At 37.7% G+C, this 21,104-nt stretch overlaps 2 protein-coding genes across 14 annotated transcripts in view; one reads left to right on the top strand and one right to left on the bottom strand.

Moving 5' to 3' along the window:
* LOC123875723 (transient receptor potential cation channel trpm) overlaps positions 1 to 21,104 on the bottom strand; it is a 244,813-nt gene that overhangs the window by 74,641 nt on the left and 149,068 nt on the right. For all 12 annotated transcript variants that reach the window (XM_045921722.1, XM_045921719.1, XM_045921723.1 and 9 more), the window contains one exon: positions 8,917 to 8,999. In XM_045921722.1, the coding sequence (XP_045777678.1) occupies positions 8,917 to 8,999 (83 nt within the window). The remainder of the gene's footprint in view (positions 1 to 8,916; positions 9,000 to 21,104) is intronic.
* Positions 106 to 7,458, top strand: LOC123875765. Of its 2 annotated transcripts, XM_045921808.1 has the most exons (6): positions 107 to 765; positions 2,177 to 2,274; positions 4,214 to 4,303; positions 4,679 to 4,757; positions 6,077 to 6,213; positions 7,231 to 7,458. In XM_045921808.1, the coding sequence occupies exons 2-6, from the start codon at positions 2,206 to 2,208 to the stop codon at positions 7,303 to 7,305; spliced, it is 450 nt and encodes a 149-aa protein (XP_045777764.1). In that variant the 5' UTR covers positions 107 to 765; positions 2,177 to 2,205; the 3' UTR covers positions 7,306 to 7,458. The 2 variants fall into 2 exon arrangements, 1 of the variants encoding a protein (XP_045777764.1); XR_006798204.1 differs by lacking the exons at positions 4,679 to 4,757; positions 6,077 to 6,213; positions 7,231 to 7,458 and having other exon boundaries at positions 106 to 765; positions 4,214 to 4,294.

The raw sequence follows: 21,104 nt of genomic DNA, 5'->3' as shown, positions 1-21,104 counted from the left end.
GAAGTTTCTTATAATGTGGCCTTTTCATGGCCTTTTCTGACTTCTTATGTTCTTTTCTTGAAGTGCCTTGACATTCGATTTAATCAAAAATTCTTTTGTTTCTTTCATAATTCAATTGAACATTTTTTTCAAAATCTATGTGATGTGATAATTTTGCTTAATTTATAATATATATTTATTTGTATATTTTTATTAAATTTTCCGTACAACTGTTTAAAAATCAATCAATATTATCAGGTATATTAGAAATAAATTTAGAATGGAAGACGAAAACGCGGACAAGAACGATGAAGGATCAACAACTAGTATAAACAACACCAACGTACCAAACCATCAACAACCAACCACAAGCAGTTCTGTGGACCAGAAGGACGAAGACCAACATGCCCGACCGGATTCGGACGATGAACCGGGTTCAGATGAAGGAAATTATTCAATCTACTCATACAGTGACAGTTTAAGCTCATTAGGAAGTAAACCTAAAAAGCCTAAAATGACTGGTGTGGTTGAGCTTCTGCTGGCATCCCACTACGGGAGACAGTTGGCTGCCAAAGGCCGTGGCAGAAAAAAACCCCAAAGAACTAAGAGGGGAAGAGTTGTTAAAAGAAAGCGACCAGCGCCTAGGCGTCCGGAAAGTACACCGTCAAAACAAAGGCTGGACGAAAAAGATCATAGAGGGACTTCTAGATCAAGCCCCAATCGACGGTCGCCTGCCGCATCGGACGTATGTAGCAGCTGCAGGAGGCGAAGGAGCTATAAACGGAGGTATAGTCTAACTTAAAATGCCCAAGTAAAATCACACTATCACACTAATATTATAAAGGCGAAAGATTGTGTGTGTGTGTGTGTGTGTGTGTGTGTGTGTGTGTGTGTGTGTGTGTGTGTGTGTGTGTGTGTGTGTGTGTGTGTGTGTGTGTGTGTGTGTGTGTGTGTGTGTGTGTGTGTTTGTGTATGTTTGTTACTCCTTTACGCAAAAACTACTAGACGGATTTGGCTGTTTGGAATGGAGATAGATAATATCCTGGATTAGCACATAGGCTACTTTTTATCGCGGAAAATCGAAGAGTTCCCACGGGATTTCGAGAAACCTAAATCCACGCGGGCGAAGTCGCCGGCATCGGCTAGTAGCGCCTCATACCCCGATTGCCATGTCGACCTGTCGCGTACTATAGGTACAATGTGCGATGAGTTCCAATATTTATTTAGCTTGTTACTGTAAAAAATAATTTTTCACTTTATTCTCGTGAAATTGTATTAAACTGGACGATGCTCGCGACTTAGTCCGGGTGGATATAGGTTTTTTAAAATCCCATGGGAACTCTTTGATTTTCTGTAACAGCTTGCATACCGGGGATTGACGAAGACTATTTTTGTCCCGGAAAATCAGAGAGTTCCCGCGGGATTATTAAAAAAACCCTAAATTCACCTGGAAAAAGTTGCGGGCGGGCGGATCTACTTACTCATATTTGGGACAGAGATAGCTTGCATCGGATACGGAATATTATGCCATTGTTATTCCCGGAAATTAAAGGGTCCCCACGAGATATTTGAAACCTAAATCCACGCAGACGAAGTCGCGGGCATCATCTTGTTGTGATATATCTTTACTAGATTCGAGTACGTATTGCGAACGGAATTTTGTGAAAACTGCAGAAATAAAGTTAGGAATTATATTGAATACAAGCATCGAGAGGACAAAGTTCCAATTAATAAAAAGTTAATGAAATCAGGTTAGATTTTCATTGTTTTGAAACAATGTATGTAATCCATACTAATATTATAAATACGAAAGTGTGTCTGTCTGTCTGCTACCTTTTCACGGCCCAACAGTTTAACCGATTCTGACGAAATTCGGTATAGAGTTAGCTTATATCCCGGGGATGGACATAGGCTACTTTTTATCCCAGAAAATCAAAGAGTTCACACGGAATTCCTAAAAAGCCATCCGCTTAACCGATTTGTATAAAATTTGGTACTGAGGTAACTTGCGTCCTGACATAGGCAACTTTTTATCCCGGAAAATCAAACAATACCCACGGGATCTTTAAAAACCTAAATCCACGCGGCCGAGGCCCCGGGCATCCTCTAGTAATGAATATTATTTCATATGGTTATAGCTTAGTGATTGAGACGTTGGCCTTCTAGCCAAGCTGTATATTTTCGTGAACCGTTGCAGAAACCATTCAGGTGGGGACAAGAAGTAGCATGCTGTCACCTCTATACATCGCTTCCAATTCTGAACCTGTTGAGAACACCGAAGTACAATATAGCGAGGCAAGTAATAAGTACTCTTAGGGCCGGCGCACGTATGGCGGAGCGCAGCGCAGAGCATTTTTCACAGTCCAAATATTATCGACATTATCCTCATTGAAATAATATCTAAAATCAATGCATCCGTGCGGATACTCGCGCATCCGCGCGCAGTCCCGCGCGTGCTCGCGCATTCTCTGGTAGAAATTAGCGTAATGTGTCACGCGATTAGAAAACTTCGCGCGCATGCTCTGCGCTGCGCCCATAGGCCGAGATCTATAGAGTGCACTTTGCTCATCAGACTTAAGACACGGTTAAAACGAGACAGCGTTATACCGCTGGCACAAATCGGTCTCATTTTAACTGAAACTTAAGTCTAAGCAAAGTCAAAGTGCGCTCTATAGGTTTCAACCTTAGGGTAATACTTCATGTACGCGCTTCTTCATACAACTGTTACGCCGAATCTTCTACATATTACTTGCGTAATTGTTGTTCTATATATTGTCACTAACGATTCATCTTTTCATTATTTAAGCCGACAGTAATTTTTGGTAACTGTCGTGAACTGTTATAGTATACAAGTGCAATTGGGATGTAGTTTTATTGCAGTTCACACAACTACAACTATGGACCGCCTGCGCAATCCGCGTGCAGTTCACACTGAGTGACATTAATAGAACTGCTCGCCGACTGCACGCGGACTGCGCAGTCAGTCGACAGTTGCTATACAATTGTGTGAACTGCAGTAAAACTGTATTGTGACTGCAATTTTGCAGTTGAAATACAGTTCCTACAAGTGTAAATTAAAAATTTATAACACCCCCGACAAGTGAAGGTTACAGCTCTTAACTAGAAAAGAGCTGATTACTTTCAAACGGCTGAACCAATTTTCTTGGATTATAGCTAAGAACACTCTCGATCAAAAAACCACCTTTCAAACAAAAAACTAAATTAAAATCGGTTTAATAGTTTAGGAGCTACGATGCCACAGACAGATACACAGATACACATGTTAAACTTATAACACCCCTCTTTTTGGGTCGGGGCTTAAAAACTAAGGAAACGTCTTTTTAAAAGTTTTCCTGTATGTAGGTACAATTATTTAGAAATGTCATGAAAATGTTTTTACTGCCATTGCTTATACGAGTGCTTTTGAAGCCAGTCGGAGGAAAGTTCTAAAAAGCTTCTATGTAAAAATAATATTTTACTACCCCACTTTTACGACTCGGCTGAAAGCTTTCACCAATAGCCCAAGTTGAAAATCGATGAAAAATAACAAGTGGGTAGATATATTATATTATTATACAAGCTGTGATAGCTTAGTGGTTAGGATGTCCGCCTCACAACTGGAGGTCGGGGTTCTATCCCAGGCATACACCTCTAACTTTTGGGAGTTATGTGCGTTTTAAGTAATTAAATATCACTTGCTTTAACGGTGAAGGAAAACATCATGAGGATACCTGTATGCCTGAGAGTTCTCCATAAAGTTCTCAAAGGTGTGTGAAGTCTGCCAATCCGCACTTGCCCAGCGTGGTAGACTATGGCCTAACCCTTTCTCGCACTGAGAGGAGATCCGTGCTCTGTAGTGAGCCGGCCATGGGCTGATCATGATGATGATGATGATGATGATGATATTATATTGCAGTGCCTTCTTTAGGTATTTTTTTCAAATAGTTTTTTTTATTAGGCCTCATACAAATAGTATCTACTACCACAGATCACATCAGTTATGAAACTTGTGACAAAACTTCAAGACTTCACCTTCACCGGCCGGCTCAAATCTAGGTAGGCTAGGTAGGCTATGAAACGACTAGGTATCTTAGATTTCACGTCACCCTCCCCAGCCTAATATTTCTCAGGTGTCGATTAAGGATCAAACCGAAAGTTCACTCTAGTTAACTCTGGTGTTACAGTTAGTTCAAATCGAAAATTTTCGGATTAAGAAGCTAAGAATTATTTACAGATAACTCCTGAAATGATATTCGAGGCAGTAAGAAACCTATCGATGTGGAGACAGGATGTTCCAACCAGCTCTATTCTAGATCATATCAGTGTTAGTTTCTTATTTATCCTAACATATTTCAGACTAGGTGCATATTGACTCTCCATTACCTCATTCCGAGGTAGACAGGATTCCTATATGCAGGATTCATATATATGCAGGATTCCTATATGCAGGATTCATATATATGCAGGATTCCTATATGTAGGATTCATATATATGCAGGATTTCTATATGCAGGATTCATATATATATGCAGGATTCCTATATGCAGGATTCATATATATGCAGGATTCCTATATGCAGGATTCCTATATACAGGATTCATATATGCAGGATTCCTACAGGATAACTTCGCGGCTACACAATTGCGTCTAGAAATTGCTAGATCCTAGCTCTATAATTTCTTTTTACTGCTTGTTTCAGCGAAATTATCCAGTGAATAGGGACAAGAAAGCGTTGTTACATGAGCTGTCCGGCAAATTGAGGATCTGTGTTATGTTAGGTAAGCTACAACATTCAATAGTACCCGACCCTCATTTCTCACCACGCTCACTCTTTTTTCGTTGTCTATAAAATTTCATGAGTTTCATTGGTTTTAATTCAAACTTGCTTATGAATGCTCACGACTTCGTCGGCGAGGACTACACAAATTTCTAACCCCATTTTTACCCTGTTAGGAGATGAATTTTAAAAACTCTTTCTTAGCAGATGTCTACATCATAATATCATCATCAATCAATCAATCATCTGCATGCCTCGGCCCGATTCGTCCAATATTTAACCCCCGATCCAAAAAGAGGAGTGTTATAAGTTTGACGTGTGTGTCTGCGTGTCTGTGTTTCTGTGTATCTGTCTGTGGCATCGTCTCCTAAACGTATGGACAAATTTCAATTTAGTTTTTTTTTTTTGTTTGAAAGATGGCTTGATGGAGAGTGTTCTTAGCTATAATCGAAGAAAATCGGTTCAGCCATTTGAAAGTTATCAGCTCTTTCCTAGTTTTCTTATGGGGGGTTTTTAAATTTTTGAGTTATAATTTGAACTGTGCATTGATCAGTCAGTCAGTCATTTTTCCTTTTATTTATTAGATTAGTTTTTGATTTAGATGAGACCCAAAATATGTTTCCATGGAGAATGCTCTCTTAGTCTATCTAAACATAGTCGGTGTCTAGTATCTACATTACTTTCTCGTTTCCCTCCTCTCTAGCTGTCTAACAAGGAAATAAAGGAGCTGTAAGTAATTTATTGTTGCACCGCTGTCTGCAATGAAGAAGTCTTACGGGAATCAGGGGAACAATCTACTTGCCTTGATGTAAATTAAATGCCACACATTTAACTTGGCAGAAATAAATTTCTTTGAATTCATTCTACTTTAAGTATAAACATGTTTTATAAGCTGTTTCAAATTTAACTCTCATGGGTTGTTTGAATTTTACGTACAACACGTTACGTACCCAGCATTATCTACATATTAAGGCCTGATTTTTCAGTCGCTAAATAACTTTTTTTTGTCATTTTTCTACAGGAAATCTATCAAAACGTCAAATTTATTCCTCAGATAAAAGTGATTTGACGATTGAAAAATCGACCCAAAGACCTTGAAAAACATTAACGCTTATAGGTAATGATGATGATGCTAAAAACTTTAACCGATTTTCATAACCGAGACAACTACTACTATAGATAGAGACTACTACTATAGATCTCTCTCTCTCTCTCTGTCTCCCTCTAAACCAAACGTCATAATCAATTAAACGGATGGGCGGTGAACATCTAGCAAACAAAGATATACACTATCGCATTTATAATTGTATGGATTTCCAGGTATAGTGAGTGAAGCGCCAAACGAAACCTGGAGAATCAGCTGCCAGCTGCAAAACCGCATGCTGACTACGAACCATGTGACTATGTTCTGGAACCTGTATGCTGACACCCTTAAACCAATCAAGAAGAAAGACATTGTAAGTATTTTTCTTTCTACATATACAGGACTAGCTGACGCCCGCGCCTTCGTTCGCGTAAACTACACAAATTTCAAACCCCTATTTCACCCCGTCAGTGGTTCAACTTCCGAAAATCCTTGCTTAGCGGATGTCTACGTCATAATAGCTTTTTGCATGCCAATCCGTTTAGACAGAATCCGAAAATTTGGATCAAAAACCCGACTTCCAAAACAACTACAAAGTAAAAAATATTTTTTGTTTCTACACCGTCTACACGTGTAGGTATGTATGTATGAAGTCGGGTGAGCTTCACGCTTAGATTTCTAGTTTCTTTTATTATGATTTAACAGATGTCGATTCAGGATCAAGATTTTCCTTACTCTTTCACTCTGATTTTGGCATATACAATATACATATATGAGTTTATTACACGCGCGCTATAAGTAGTTCGCGCTTCAACAAACAGAACGTACTCACGCTCATTCCGGCGTGTTAGTCATACTTTTCTTAGTCTTTATTAGTGATGCCCGCAGCTTCGCCCGCGTGGATTGGTCAGATCCCCTGCAGCATCAGGATTGAAGAGTTGGAATCCAAATTTTTTATGAAACAATGTCGCAAAGTTCCTCTATCGATTAAAAAAGAAATGACGCAAATCGGTTCAGAAATCTCGGAGATTTCGGTGTACATAGGTAGAAAAACACAACTCCCTTCTTGAAAGTCGGTTAAAAAAGTAGCCTATGTTACACCCTGGTCAATCCTCTACTTGTCAGTGAAAATCCCGTCAAAATCGGTTCAGCCGTTCCGAAGATTAGCCTTTTCAAACAGACAGACAGACAGACAGACAGACAGACAAAAATTTTAAAAACGTGTGATTCAGTCATGGTATCGTTCAAATAACCATATGACCTTAATATGCGGTAGTTATTTCGAAATTACAGACAGACACTCCAATTTTATTTATTAGTATAGATTCAAGTATTTTTTTTTACTACTGCTTTAAGGTTACTTAGATTAACTTTGTGAATACTATTTCAGAAAACTCAGAAGCCAAGAACGAAACATCAAGCCCAACCAAAAACGTTGACTACATTTGACGAAGACATGATTTAAAGGCATTTACTCATTAATCCTGAAACAAATGATTCCTACGATCTTTCCATGGACCTTAAAAATATACCTTTGTGATATATATTTTGTGCTAATGTGTTTGTGAATGTATGTAATATTATGTATGTATCTGTGCAATAAAACTTTTTGACAGTTTTAGATCGTTTTAATAATCAAAACTGGAGCTTGCCCACGAAGTAGTTCATAAGGACGTGGATATCACGAATTTCGGAAGACCTTCTAAAGAAATAATTTATTTTTGTGACGTAGGCATCATCCTAATTTGAGCAATAGGGAAGTTGTGAAATTGACAAAGATTTAAAAATATTCACTCTATATAGAAAGTTTGTTAAAAGCCTTATAAACCTCAAGGCAGGTATCTACTTTGTACTTGTACTTGTGAGCTGAACTTCGCATTAAGCCAGTAGCGGAAACTATGATTTAGTGGAGTAAGTGTTGCAAATTGAGATAGTTTGCAACTTCACCTCGTTACGAGAATGTCTGCTAACAATATTAGTTGGTTCATGAGAATTTATAAACAACGTGCGATATATTTTATGTACTAGCGATCCGTCCCGGCTTTGCACCGAGTTTATGTAGTGCACGCCACGGAAGCGCTTTTTTCATACATCGCCGGCTCACTACTGAGAACAGTTCGGGGCTTTGGCTATTGACGCTAACTATTGTCGAATCGACGAGTTTTTTGACAAGTATTTTTTTTTCATACAATAATAGGTACTAGCTGATGCCCGCGACTTCGTCCGCGTGGATTTAGGTTTTTCGAAATCCCGTGGGAACTCTTTGGGTTTTTGAGATAAAAAGTAGCCTATGTGCTAATCCAGGATATTATCTATCTCCATTCCGAATTTCAGCCAAATCCGTCCAGTAGTTTTTGCGTGAAGGAGTAACAGACATACACACACACACACACACACATACAAACTTTCGCCTTTATAATATTAGTGTGATTGTATGAACATCTGCTTAATGCTCCTGATGTTTCACACTATTGATGACTAGGATTTTCAATGAAAAATCGTTTTTTTTTGTATTATACTTTATTTATTTATTTATTTATGAACTCCAATTTTTAAGACCACTGAATAGTAGAAATTTTCTCATAAATATAATATGCAAAATTAACTAAAAAAAGGAACATCTGGATTTTGGCATTTTATGGCGCATATAAATAGAAAAAGTTATTATAATAAAAAATGACAACAACAACTGCATCTAAAAGACAGGAAAAGCTCAACTATCTAAAACTATAACAGTTGCCTGTCCAGTGCCTACACCACTGCAGCGACCTCATCAGCAGCTGAGTTAGCTAGCCGAGGCAAAACATCCGGATGTACGAGTACCTTGGATGCACCGTTAATAATTTACAGCGATATTACTTTCCGATGCTCGTCTATATGACGAAGGTCAGCTCGGACCTGCATCTCTCTCATCTCTCAACTCATCGGCATCTGAGTTAGCTAGCCGAGACAAAACATGGATTCACCGTTAAAAATTTACAGCAATATTAGGTACTTTGCGATGCTCGTCTAAACGACGAAGGTTAGCTATCTGTTAAGCATATGACTGATATAAGTAGCTGTAGTGGTTACTCACACATGCTCATCTTTAGCGCTGGGCACGAAGCATTTGCACTCCCGCTTTTGGAATGTGCTCTCGATCCAACTGCGTGTTGTTTTCTGTAACAAACAAACGAAAATTGTTACTCGCGATACACAACCTCCTTTTTGGGGTTCCGTAACAAAATGGTAAAAATGGAACCCTTATGCCACGGTAATATTATGTATTACCGTGCTTATGCACTGCGACTTTCTCCGTCCGTCCGCCCGAAAATTCGGAATAGTTGTGTATAATAGCAGTTCAACATCATTGGAAACAAAAAAAAAAAACGTTTTTTTTTGTTTAGCGATAAAGGGGAAAATTGGGGGTTTTAAATTCCAAAGTAAGGTAACTATGCCGAGTGGAGTATCATATGAAAGGGTTTTGCCTGTACAAAACAGATTTTTATTTATATTTGTGCATAATAGTTTTTGATTACTCAAATTCCTACCTTTTAATATCTAGATTGAAGGCGAATATGATGTTTTTAGTTTCATATCGTTTACACCTTTTTGGGTCGGCAGTTATCGGGCAATAACGCTGCGTACTTGTTCAGCATTATGACAACTGATTAGCAATCGTACAGAGAGGCGATTAATATATTTGAGAAATGCACCGGCGTACGCCTTTTTTTTATTTAATTTTATAGACTAGCGCTTGGCTGCAATCAGACCTGCTAGTAAGTGATGATGCAGCCTAAGATGGACCGTGCCTGCCTAGAAGTTGCCTATTCAATCTTGACTTCAAGGTACCCATAGTAAAACTGGAAGGAAAACTGATGCCGGAAGGGCGTTCCATATTCTATCGATCCGGACTAGAAACGAGGAAGCGAATCGCTTCGACGCCACAATAAGGAATTTTGCCAACCATTCACACATGTTCTCTGCGCAAATGATACGTCCCTTAACACAGTTTCAAAAGAAATTGCACTTTATTATACTTTTACATTTATTGGTCACAGACACTAGAAAAATATATAGTTTGCAGTCCTTTTCTATAACTGCACCGCACACATCCCCCAGGGTACCTGGTGCACTTGAGCACCCCTTGTGCCAGATCTATTTTCCACCCTCAAGCAAATTGTGGAGCTAACGTCTGTTGGCGGTGTTTTCACTAGATCTCAACATCGGGGTTATTCTAGAGGCGGATCAACAAACTTTTAAAAAGCCGGCAAAGCATTGGCGGTTCCTCTGGTGCTGCAAATGTTCATGGACGGCGGTACTCACTTAACATCAGGTGAATCGCCTGCTTGTTTGCTCGCTATTTATATTATAAATAATAAAAGTTATCGGATGGGGAACGCACCGCATGCAGCGTGCATCCTTTACGGTGGGCTTTGTTTTTGACATCCAGCGTGTTTTGAAGTGGCAATGTTTTCCGACTGTATGATTGCTAATCTGTGATCATAGCTATAGTAAGTTATAGAAGTGGGTTAACAACAGCGAAATATTTTATACAGAAAATAGCTTTATCGCAGCGCGCAGCGTGTGTTGGACTATTGGTTATTTTATTATGGAATTTAAGCACCAACGCAATCTCTATTGAGTTCGAGTATTGAATTGTTTTGTTTATTTACAGTATTGTATTGTAATTTGTAAAGTCCTGAAAGACATAATTATCACTACCCATATTATAATCCGAGAGTGTGTATAATTTTTGGTTTATTGGGTTGTTCTTCAATCACGTCGCAACGGATCGATGTAATTTTGATGACTTAGTGGTTATATCCCGGAAAATCAAAGAGTTCTCACATGTTTTAACCCAGGCGGGCGAATTCGCGGGCGTCATCTAGTAATTTATAAAACCCATTTCGAAAAAAGGGCAGTTTGGTTTTTTTTTTGTTTCGTTGGCAATATTTACTACTGCAAAATGTATGAAATAACTTATAGAAAAGAACTGGATTCCAGTTCCAGATTCCTGGATTTTTACTAGATATTACATTTTTAATTTTTATATCCGTGAAGGCACACCATATCTAGAGTAAGTGTATATGCCAATATCTATGGGGGTGTTATACCCCGGCCCACGCCTTGGAGAGTAATTGTACGTATTTTTTTAAATAGGTAATTAAGTCCCAAATCCATTCAAAAAACTCTGCCTACAATATTTCACCATGGCCGTTACGCATAAGGACAAAAGGTCAAAACCTAAGTCGTTAATAAATAGGTAATTAATAATAGCTGTTGTGCTGTTTAGTTTTAATAGCCACTCCGATATTTATGTTCAAGCGACATACGAGGCAGCAGTTCCAGACTTCTCCAAAGTTGTAGACTAGTTCTACCGAAACTTTCGGTTTGCTTAACGGAATGGCCATTAAATAATAATTTAACAAATATTTACCATTGGACTAAATTCGAGAATAATTAAACAACATTAAGTACTTATTAGCTAATGCCCGCCATGCGTTGCAATGCGACTCGTTCCACTATAGATGTACCACGTAAAAAACCTAACCGCAAGTGCCAACAACAAATGTACAAAGTTTCAACTCAATTAAATGAACAGTGTTTGGTAGAAACAGGCATTACTTTGCGGAAGTCCATGATACACAAGGAATAACAAACTTAATTCGCTGTAATTGGCCAAAATAGACAAATCTGTTTGGCATACCAAAATCTATACGAATGATGCACGAAGGCATAGGTAACTAACTGTTAGAGCGATTACGCACTCATCTGATCAAAGTCCGTAAAAATACGGATACATAAAACTCGGACCGAATTCGGATATTTTTAACCCCCGACCCAAAAAGAGGGGTGTTATAAGTTTGACGTGTGTATCTGTGTGTCTGTGTATCTGTGTGTCTGTGTATCTGTGTGTCTGTCGGCATCGTAGCGCCTAAACGAATGAACCGATTTTAATTTACTTTTTTTTGTTTGAAAGGTGGATTGATCGAGAGTGTTCTTAGCTATAATCCAAAAAAATTGGTTCAGCCGTTTAAGAGTTATCAGCTCTTTTTTAGTTTTCTTGTAGAAAAGAAGGTTAGATAACCGTTAGGTTCATAATATTATGTCAATTGACAAATGTCAAGCTGTCAAGATGGACGTTGCCTAGATACATAATTATTTATTTGAAAATGATATTTTGGAAAACTCAAATACTTTGTCGGGGGTGTTATAAATTTTTAATTTACACTTGTTAACGCACTAATTCGATCTCTGATCCAAATTCAAGCTATTCAGTGGACATCTTTGACATGTCTGCGTCATATTATGTTCGATTTGAATCCGAGGCACATCCGAGATATTCTCACGGATGACAGAGAGAACTCGGATGACGGAAGTCGGAGCTAGTGCGTAAGCTACCATACAAGTAGTTCTATGATTACTTCGGAACGTATTTTCACAGATTCGGATCGGATGCAGTGCGTAATCTCCCTATGACATGCAGATTAACAACCGGCTTTTATATCTATAGTGTTTCTATAGTTTGAAGAGATGTTCTTTATTTTTAAATCTAGTAGGTATTGCAGATAATATTACGGATATTAAAAAATGTTAAATACTTTTTAAGCAAGTAGGTATCTTATGATAATTAATGTAAGTAGAAAAATTACTGAAATTCTCCCTGCATTTAGGTTTCGCAGATATTAAATTACATAAAATACTCGTCTGAAATATTGCAGTTGAAATTTCGCGAACGTTTTTATTACTTTAGCAAAAAGCAATTATCACTAAGTAGTACGAAGCGAAAACTTAATGCAATCCATGTATATCGCTGATGCAATCTAGATAATTCCTTCTCTAAAATAATAATATAGGGTGTAGGTAATTAAATATTCTTAGTTACAAGAAAGTTGGCGATCTACACAACAGGCTGACTAGACACCGTAACACGCTTGCGACTCCTACGCTCCGCCTCAGGAGGGTCCAAAAGTCATTTGTGGGAATGGGTAAAGGAATGGGTATAATCTTTTATAACAAAATTCCTCAATCAATTTTGGACTTGCCTTTACACATGCTCCTGAGAAAAGTATATTATACAATCGAAGATTATTTAAACGACATAAGAGCGTGGATTTGACCTGCAGCTCGCTCCAGCAATGCGCGGGAACTCGATTGCTTTTATACATGGCATAATACCTATTGTATATCAAATCTTCGAAAAGAACAACCGCCGAGTTTCTTGCTGGCTCTTCTCGGTAGGAAAGGCATTCCGAACCAGTGGTAGATGCTTTTGACGATTCAAAAGAACTTGTAAAAGTCTAATTGAATAAAAATATTTTGAATTTGAATTTGAATTAAAACGCTATTCACTGTTAAAGTTTTCGAAAAGTTAGAGGCATGCACGGAATTGAACCCCTGACCTCCTGAATAGGAGGCGGACATCTTACCCACTGGGCTATCACGGTTTCATTTCAATTAATAAATAATTACTTTTTGGTTGGTTTACGCATTTTTCGTAGCACTATTGTAGCAGTACTACGCCTGTAGCCGAACTACAAACGTAGAGTTAGTTTGTGTGCTACGAATTAATTATGCAGCCTTTATTTCATTACTAGCTGACGCTCGCGGCTTCGTCCGCGTGGATTTAGGTTTATCGAAATCCCGTGGGAACTCTTTGATTTTCCGGGATAAAAAGTAGCCTATGTGCTAATCTAGGATATTATCTATCTCCATTTCACATTTCAGCCAAATCCGTCCAGTAGTTTTTGCGTGAAGGAGTAACAAACATGCACACACACACACACACACATACACAAACTTTCGATAATATTAGTTACTAGCTGACGCCCGCGACTTCGTCCGCGTGGATTTAGTTTTTTCGAAATCCCGTGGGAACTCTTTGGTTTTCCGGGATAAAAAGTAGCCTATGTGCTAATCCAGGATATTATCTATCTCCATTCCGAATTTCAGCCAAATCCATTCAGTAGTTTTTGCGTGAAAGAGTAACAAACATACACACACACACACACATACACAAACTTTCGATAATATTAGTGTGAAGAGTGATTTCTTAGTTATATTTATTTTACTAGTTATATTTATTTTACCCCCTTGGGGGTTGAATTTCCAAAAATCTTTTCTTAGCGTGTGGCTACATCGTAATTGCTATCTGCATGCCTTTCAGCCCGATCCGTCCAGTGCTTGAGCTGTGAGTTGATAGACCAATCAGTCAGTCAGTTAGGTTTTCCTTTCTATATATAAATTTCTTAGTTTATAAAATAGTAGCATAGTTTTTAAAATATCGTGTTGCCATTTTAGTATGCACTGCATTTCAATATGCAGAACCCCAAAATGCAGGAATTTGAATATATTGTAACGAGACAACTTGTTTCGAACCTTAACATTGAACAAATAAAACACAAAACTCGTTGTACTCTCGCTATCGTCCAGAACTTTTCAGCAACAGCAACAGCTTTACATTAATAAATTATTTGACTTGGACCAAGGACTTAGAGTAGCCAGATACCGCTAGCCGTACGTACAGGGCGTGCCCGAAAAATTCATATTCAAATTCAAATTCAAAATGTTTTTATTCAATTAGACTTTTACAAGTTCTTTCGAATCGTCAAAAGCATCTACCACTGGTTCGGAATGCCTTTCCTACCGAGAAGAACCAGCAAGAAACTCGGCGGTTGCTCTTTTCAATGATTTGATATACAATATTATGCCATGTATACAAGCAATTGAAGTCCTGCGCATTGCTGGAGCGAATCGAAGTTCAGATCCACGCTTTTTTATCATTTACATAATCTTCGATAGTATAATATGCTTTTCTCAGGAGCATATTTTTAATAGATTTTTTTGAAACCTGTGTAAAGGCAAATCCAAAATTGACTGAGGAATTTTGTTATAGAAGATTATACCCATTCCCACAAATGACTTTTGGACCTTCCTGAGACGGAGCGTAGGAGTCGCAAGCCTGTTACGGTGTCTAGTCAGCCTGTTGTGTAGATCGCCAACCTTCTTGTAACTAAGAATATTTTGTCTTACAAAAATTATGTTGTTGTAAATATATTGAGAGGCTACGGTAAGGATACCTATTTCCTTAAATTTTTCTCGAAGTGAATCGCGTGGTTTTAAGTTATAAATTGCGCGTATTGCCCTTTTTTGTAATACAAAAATTCTCCCAATATCTGCCGCTCTACCCCATATTAAGATTCCATAAGACAATACTATGAAAATAAGCAAAATATACTATCTTTGCGGTCTCCACGTCAGTTAATTGTCGAATCTTTCTAACCGCGTAAGCAGCAGAGCTTAGTTTGCCAGCAAGAGTTGATATATGAGTGCCCCATTGCAGCTTCGCATCTAAGGTTATCCCCAAAAATGTAGTAGTCTCTTCTATTTTCAAAATATCATTATTTATCATTAAATTAATGTTACTTGTGTTCTTGGTATTGGGCAGTGCGAATTCAATACACTTAGTTTTTTTGCATTTAAAAGTAGATTATTTACAGTAAACCAGTGAGTTACCTGAGATATGGCACCATTTATATCGTCAAAATTGTCCTTATTTCTATCGACTTTAAAAATCAAAGACGTATCGTCAGCAAATAGTACGATATCGCAAATATTTTGGACTACATATGGTAAATCGTTTATGTATACTAAGAACATGAAAGGACCTAGAATAGAGCCTTGAGGAACACCCATTAGTGAGGCTGATCCGGATGACTTCACATCATTCACACATACTGTTTGAATACGATCACTAAGATAGGACGCAATGAGACCAAGCGCAGTGTCTTTGATTCCATAGTGGCTCAATTTAACTAAAAGAGTCTCGTGCTCAACGCAATCAAATGCCTTGGATAAATCACAGAAAATACCAATGGCATTCTGTGACCCCTCCCACGCATTGAATATATGCTTTAACAGCATTGCGGCCGCGTCGGTTGTTGATCGACCTTTAGTGAAGCCATACTGTTCAGAATGGAGTAGCTTATTTAAATTGAAATGCTGAAGCAGTTGGTTGAGCATGATTTTCTCAAATATCTTGCTCAGTGTTGGCAAAATTGAAATTGGCCTGTAATTGTTTGGGTCACTTTTGCTACCCGATTTAAAAAGAGGTATCAATTTACTACATTTCATGAGATCTGGAAAAGCGCCTGTATCCACAGACTCATTAAAAATTAAGGCTAGATATGGTGCAATAATATCAATAATATTGTTAATTATTTTTACTGATATTCCCCACAGATCTCCGGTTTTTTTGCTTTGTAAAGATTTGAACACTTTAACAATGTCATATGGAGTAACGTATTCAAACCTAAACAACACACCGCATTCAGTGACATTGGCCCTGAGAAGATCATAGGCTTCTGTTGGTGAAGAGCTAAGGGAACTAGTAGTGATGACTGGAATGTTCTGGAAAAAATTCTCAAATGTATTTGCAATTTCAATATTGGAGTCAATAATACGGTTATTAATTTTTAACTCCAATTTATTGTTATGCACTTTTTGTTTCCCAGTTTCATCCGTGATGATATCCCAAGCTGAGCTGAGCTGAAGCTTGAGCCAGGGGCCTATTTTATTAAGCCCCGACCCAAAAAGAGGGGTGTTATAAGATTGACGAGTGTATCTGTGTATCTGTCTGTGGCATCGTAACTCCTAAACTAATGAACCGATTTGAATTTAGTTTTTTTTTTGTTTGAAAGGTGGTTTGATCGAGAAGTGTTCTTAGCTATAATCCAAGGAAATCGGTTCAGCCGTTTGAAAGTTCTTTTCTAGTTACCGTAACCTTCACTTGTCGGGGGTGTTATAAATTTTTAATTTACACTTGTATTTTCACTCATTTGTCAATATGTATTAGAATTTCTTTTTCTAAATAAAATTGTGCCAATGTATAAATGTGTCATACATTGGCTTTACTTGATTGTCGGCGTATGCCCGACTAGTCTTGAACCTGTACGGGGTCCTTGTGGGACCTCTGCTCGCGATGTGGTGCCCATATCCCATGGCCCCTGAATAAGGTTTCAGGACGGGTTCGAAACTAGTCGGGCATACTCCGACATACAGGTAAGTTAAGGCGTCATTCATTTATAATAAATATCACTCACGATAATTTAAATACTACAAGTGTAAATTAAAAATTAATAACACCCCCGACAAAGTATCTGAGTTTTCCAAAACATCATTTTCAAATAAATAATTTTGTATCTAGGCAACGTCCATCTTGACAGCTAGTCATTTGTCAATTGACATAATATTATGAACCTAACGGTCTGTTTCAAAGTTACAAGAAAACTAGAAAAGAGCTGATAACTTTTAAACGGCTGAACCAATTTTTTTGGATTATAGCTAAGAACACTCTCGATCAAGCCACCTTTTAAAATAAAAAAAACTAAAATAAAATCGGTTCATTCGTTTAGGCGCTACGATGCCACAGACAGATACACAGATACACAAGTCAAACTTATAACACCCCTCTTCTTGGGTCGGGGGTTAAAAATGAAACTAAATGACTTGCGTGATGTCATTGTAAATAGGGAAAACTACTATAGTATGACAAAAATCCGTGCATATATTTAAACAACATGCGGCATCTAGGCATTCCAAGTCTATGGCTTGGACTTTGCCCTGTTTAAACTTGAATATTCGTTTTCGCCTGGAGTCCAATTTAGGGTTGTTCGAGCGAATGTTAATAACCTAGATTATTTGGTTATTTGTTCTCTCAGGGCTTTCATTATATATAACTACCAAGCTCTGCATAAAGCGCCAGTATACATTGGACCACCAATACGTTTGGCCAGTGCCGGCCAATGTGTAAACGCTGTTTGCAAATTGCAGTAAAATCCCTTGATTTTTGTAAAGGACACAAAATAGACTAGTGCCTACTGGCCGTAAACCGTTGACGGGTCTTGACAGACAAGCAGACAGACACACAATGAAGTGATCCTTTAAGGGTTCCTTTTTTCTCTAGAGATATAAAGGAACCCTAAAAACATTTTTTTACTGTAAAATTCAGATAAAACTTTTCATTATCTCTAGTACGTACTTAACTTTCCACTTTGCTTTTAAATTAATTATTATTAGAAGAATCGTTGAAGTTTATAACTTAAGTTATCCAATATCGCCTCGATTTCTAATTAATTTAAAAGTTTTTAAGAAGGGTGTTTTCGTTAAAATATTTCTACTTACCTTTATTATTGTAATAGAGATTTTAGACGATCTTTTACATTAAAAAACTTTTAATGTTATTTTAGATTTTTTATGCAAGCGAAATTACTATATTATATCCCTGGGTATCAATAGATTCAAAGGATTTAATTTTTATCCAACTACGTTCAAAAGACTGCTTTGACTTGATGTGATGTTTTTGAATAGATATTATTAATGACCTGGAGAGAGGCTACATTTTATCCCGGAAAATAAAAGATTTATTTTTATTTTTATTAAGATACACGTTATCCTTTGACTGCAATCTCACCTGGTGGTAAGTGATGATGCAGTCCTAGATGAAAGCGGGCTAACCTGGAAGGGGTATGGCAGTTTTTATTAACCTTTGGTTTCAACACGGCATCGTCCCGGACCGCTAAATCGCTTAGCGGCCGGTAGGGTTGTAACTAGCCACGGCCGAAGCTTCCCACCAGACCAGACCAGAGATTTAGAAATTATAAAATTCCAAACCCTACCAGGAATCAAGCCTGGGTCGTAGGCCACAGTGCCAAGGAGGTATTCGAAACAACACAAAATAATTGTTTTTCCTGCAAAAGTTTTAACAGTGAGCACCGCCATTTCATCCAAAGTTCTAACTAATAGGAGTTGTAATGTGTTATGTATTAATTGGTTGGTATGCGACTTTCGTGCAGAAAGCTCAAGCTCGGAATATTGGTGACAAGTTCCGAGAGTTCTGAAAGCGAAGTGTTATTAATTATTACATTTAGATATTACTTTAGGGAGAGTGTTTTAATTACTTTATACCTACTATGGTATACGCAGGTAAGGTATGAAGTAAATAATATTATAGGTACCGGCCTATGCTCGTGAATTTGTCTGCGTTGATTTAGGTTGTGAAAATCCTGTGGGGAACTGTTTTTCGGGGTAAATAGTAGCCTATGTCAATATCCAGGTCTTTAACTACATTCAAACTTTTGTTGGGTTGAGTTATGTGCATTTTAAGCAATTAAATATCACTTGCTTTAACGGTGAAGGAAAACATTGTTAAGAAACCTGCCTGAGAGATAACTGATTGTGATGAATGCACCACAACCCACTCATCAGAACTGCACCGTAGATTGATTTCTGACTCTTCCTTTCAAATATAATAAAATAAAATATTAAGTACTAGCTGATGCCCGCGACTTCGTCCACGTGGATTTAGGTTTTTCAAATTCCCGTAGAACCTCTTTGATTTTTCCGGGATAAAATGTAGCTTATGTGTTAATTCAGGGTATAATCTATCTCCATTCCGAATTTCAGACAAATCCGTCTAGTAGTTTTTGCGTGAAAGAGTAACAAACATACACACACACACACACAAACTTTCACCTTTATAATATTAAGTGTGACTACTATGAAATTGAAAAGTAGAGTCCTTATCAATCTTTGATGTATAGATGCCAGGAAAGCATAAATCAAGCGTGTAGTAAATTCTAATACAAAATTCACCCTCGGAAGCCGAAACTCGCACAACGGAAGCGAAGGGCATAAAATATAAACGCCAGACACACTCCAGTGAAATACATATTATAATCTTCTTAAAACGTGCCTGCCACTTGTGAAAAGATATCTAGCGACTAAAAGCCACTTTTAACCAACTTCAAAAAAAGGAGAAGGTTCTCAATTCGTCGGAATCTTTTTTTTTTATGTATGTTCCCCGATTATCCCGAACTTCTAACAAAACGTCACTGGCAGACGTCGAATGTTAGGACATTTGATGCAGGCAACCCTATTTTGCTTTCTTCGATTTCAGGTCACCATAGTCTAAATATTTGAAATCAATTCAGGATCAATTCGTGAGTTCCCTCACTCTGACACAACTAGGTACTTACAATGTGTCAAAGGTCCTCAAAATAATATCCTATGTGACATTTAAAACAATTCTAAACTCATTAAACTCGAACTTAGAATTTCTAACTCTGCAACAGTACAAAGCTCAGAGCTTTTGCCTGATACCTATCAGAAAGTTCGTGAGCTAAGCGGACGTTTTGCTGACGGCTCATTGTGATATTAAATTAACAGACAGTGATAAGTTGCTCCTGAGATATAATAAGCCGGTTATAACTTGTTATATACAGTTCGGTGTAATGAATACTTTTTGGGCAAGAGACTTTTATTTTTAAGTTTCCGTAAGTATATCCAGAGAAAAGGAACACTTACAGGATAATTTCATTGTCTGTCTGTCAGTAAAGACGTACCACGTTGACCTAGAATCATGAAAGGCAGGTAGCAATGTCTTATAACACAAGTAAAAGGGAAAATTCGAAAACCGTCAATTACGTCGTAAAAAAATTTGAAAAGTGTTATTTCCATAGATATGTAGTTATTTCTTGTACTATGGTATGGAACCCTTCTTATGAGAGTCAGAGTCACACTTGACTGGTTTTTTGGTGTAGGATAGAGCCACGAACACTAGCTGCATATCTGCGATGAACAGCCGACAGCCAGGCAAACGTTTGCGCAAAAGGATGGTGAAAAAAAAATCCGAAGAGTTGAGATCCTCTTTTTTTTTAAGTTGGTTAAAAAATGCATCGACTCAACTCCACTCCATTCCATTCGTATGCATAACACCTCAGAGATTTTTGCGCAACTTAAAACTCACAAAGATGTTTGTATATAGAACAAACAGAAGTTATTATGCTTTTAACAGATGAAGTGAAAAATTTCACTCATTTTTCCCTAGATTTTTCCACATTTTCCCGTCTTGACTGCGAACGGCACAAAGACGTATTTCTGAAGAGCGAGAAAACAAAAGAAAGGGGAGCTTTTGAAAACATAATATTTCAATCCGACGACTGCTATGGAGTAACCGTAGAATTCAAAATCCGTACAGAAATGGTAATTGCGGTCGCTGCGCATAAAGTAAATAAAAAACCGGCCAAGTGCGAGTCAGACTCGCGCACTGAGGGTTCCGTACTCGGGTATTTTTTCCAACATTTTGCACGATAAATCAAAAAGTATTATACATAAAAATAAATAAAAAGCTAATTTATAATGTACAGGTATGATACCCCTTTCATATGATACCCCACTTGGTATAGCTATCTTAATTTGAAAATTGAAACTCATTTTTTTTAC

Source organism: Maniola jurtina, chromosome 20 (assembly GCF_905333055.1).
Source record: "Maniola jurtina chromosome 20, ilManJurt1.1, whole genome shotgun sequence".
NCBI classification, from domain to species: Eukaryota; Metazoa; Arthropoda; class Insecta; order Lepidoptera; family Nymphalidae; genus Maniola; species Maniola jurtina.
Note: the sequence above shows the minus strand (reverse complement) of the source record. Positions and strands in the feature narration are given on the sequence as shown.

What these genes read in the sequence shown, in the direction of transcription:
- LOC123875765 (XM_045921808.1), top strand. Translation starts at nt 2,206, where the DNA reads ATGCTGTCACCTCTATACATCGCTTCCAATTCTGAACCTGTTGAGAAC. An exon ending in CCGAAGTACAATATAGCGAG is followed by an intron (nt 2,275 to 4,213) that starts GCAAGTAATAAG and finishes AATTATTTACAG; the next exon opens with ATAACTCCTGAAATGATATT. An exon ending in GAGGATCTGTGTTATGTTAG is followed by an intron (nt 4,758 to 6,076) that starts GTAAGCTACAAC and finishes ATGGATTTCCAG; the next exon opens with GTATAGTGAGTGAAGCGCCA.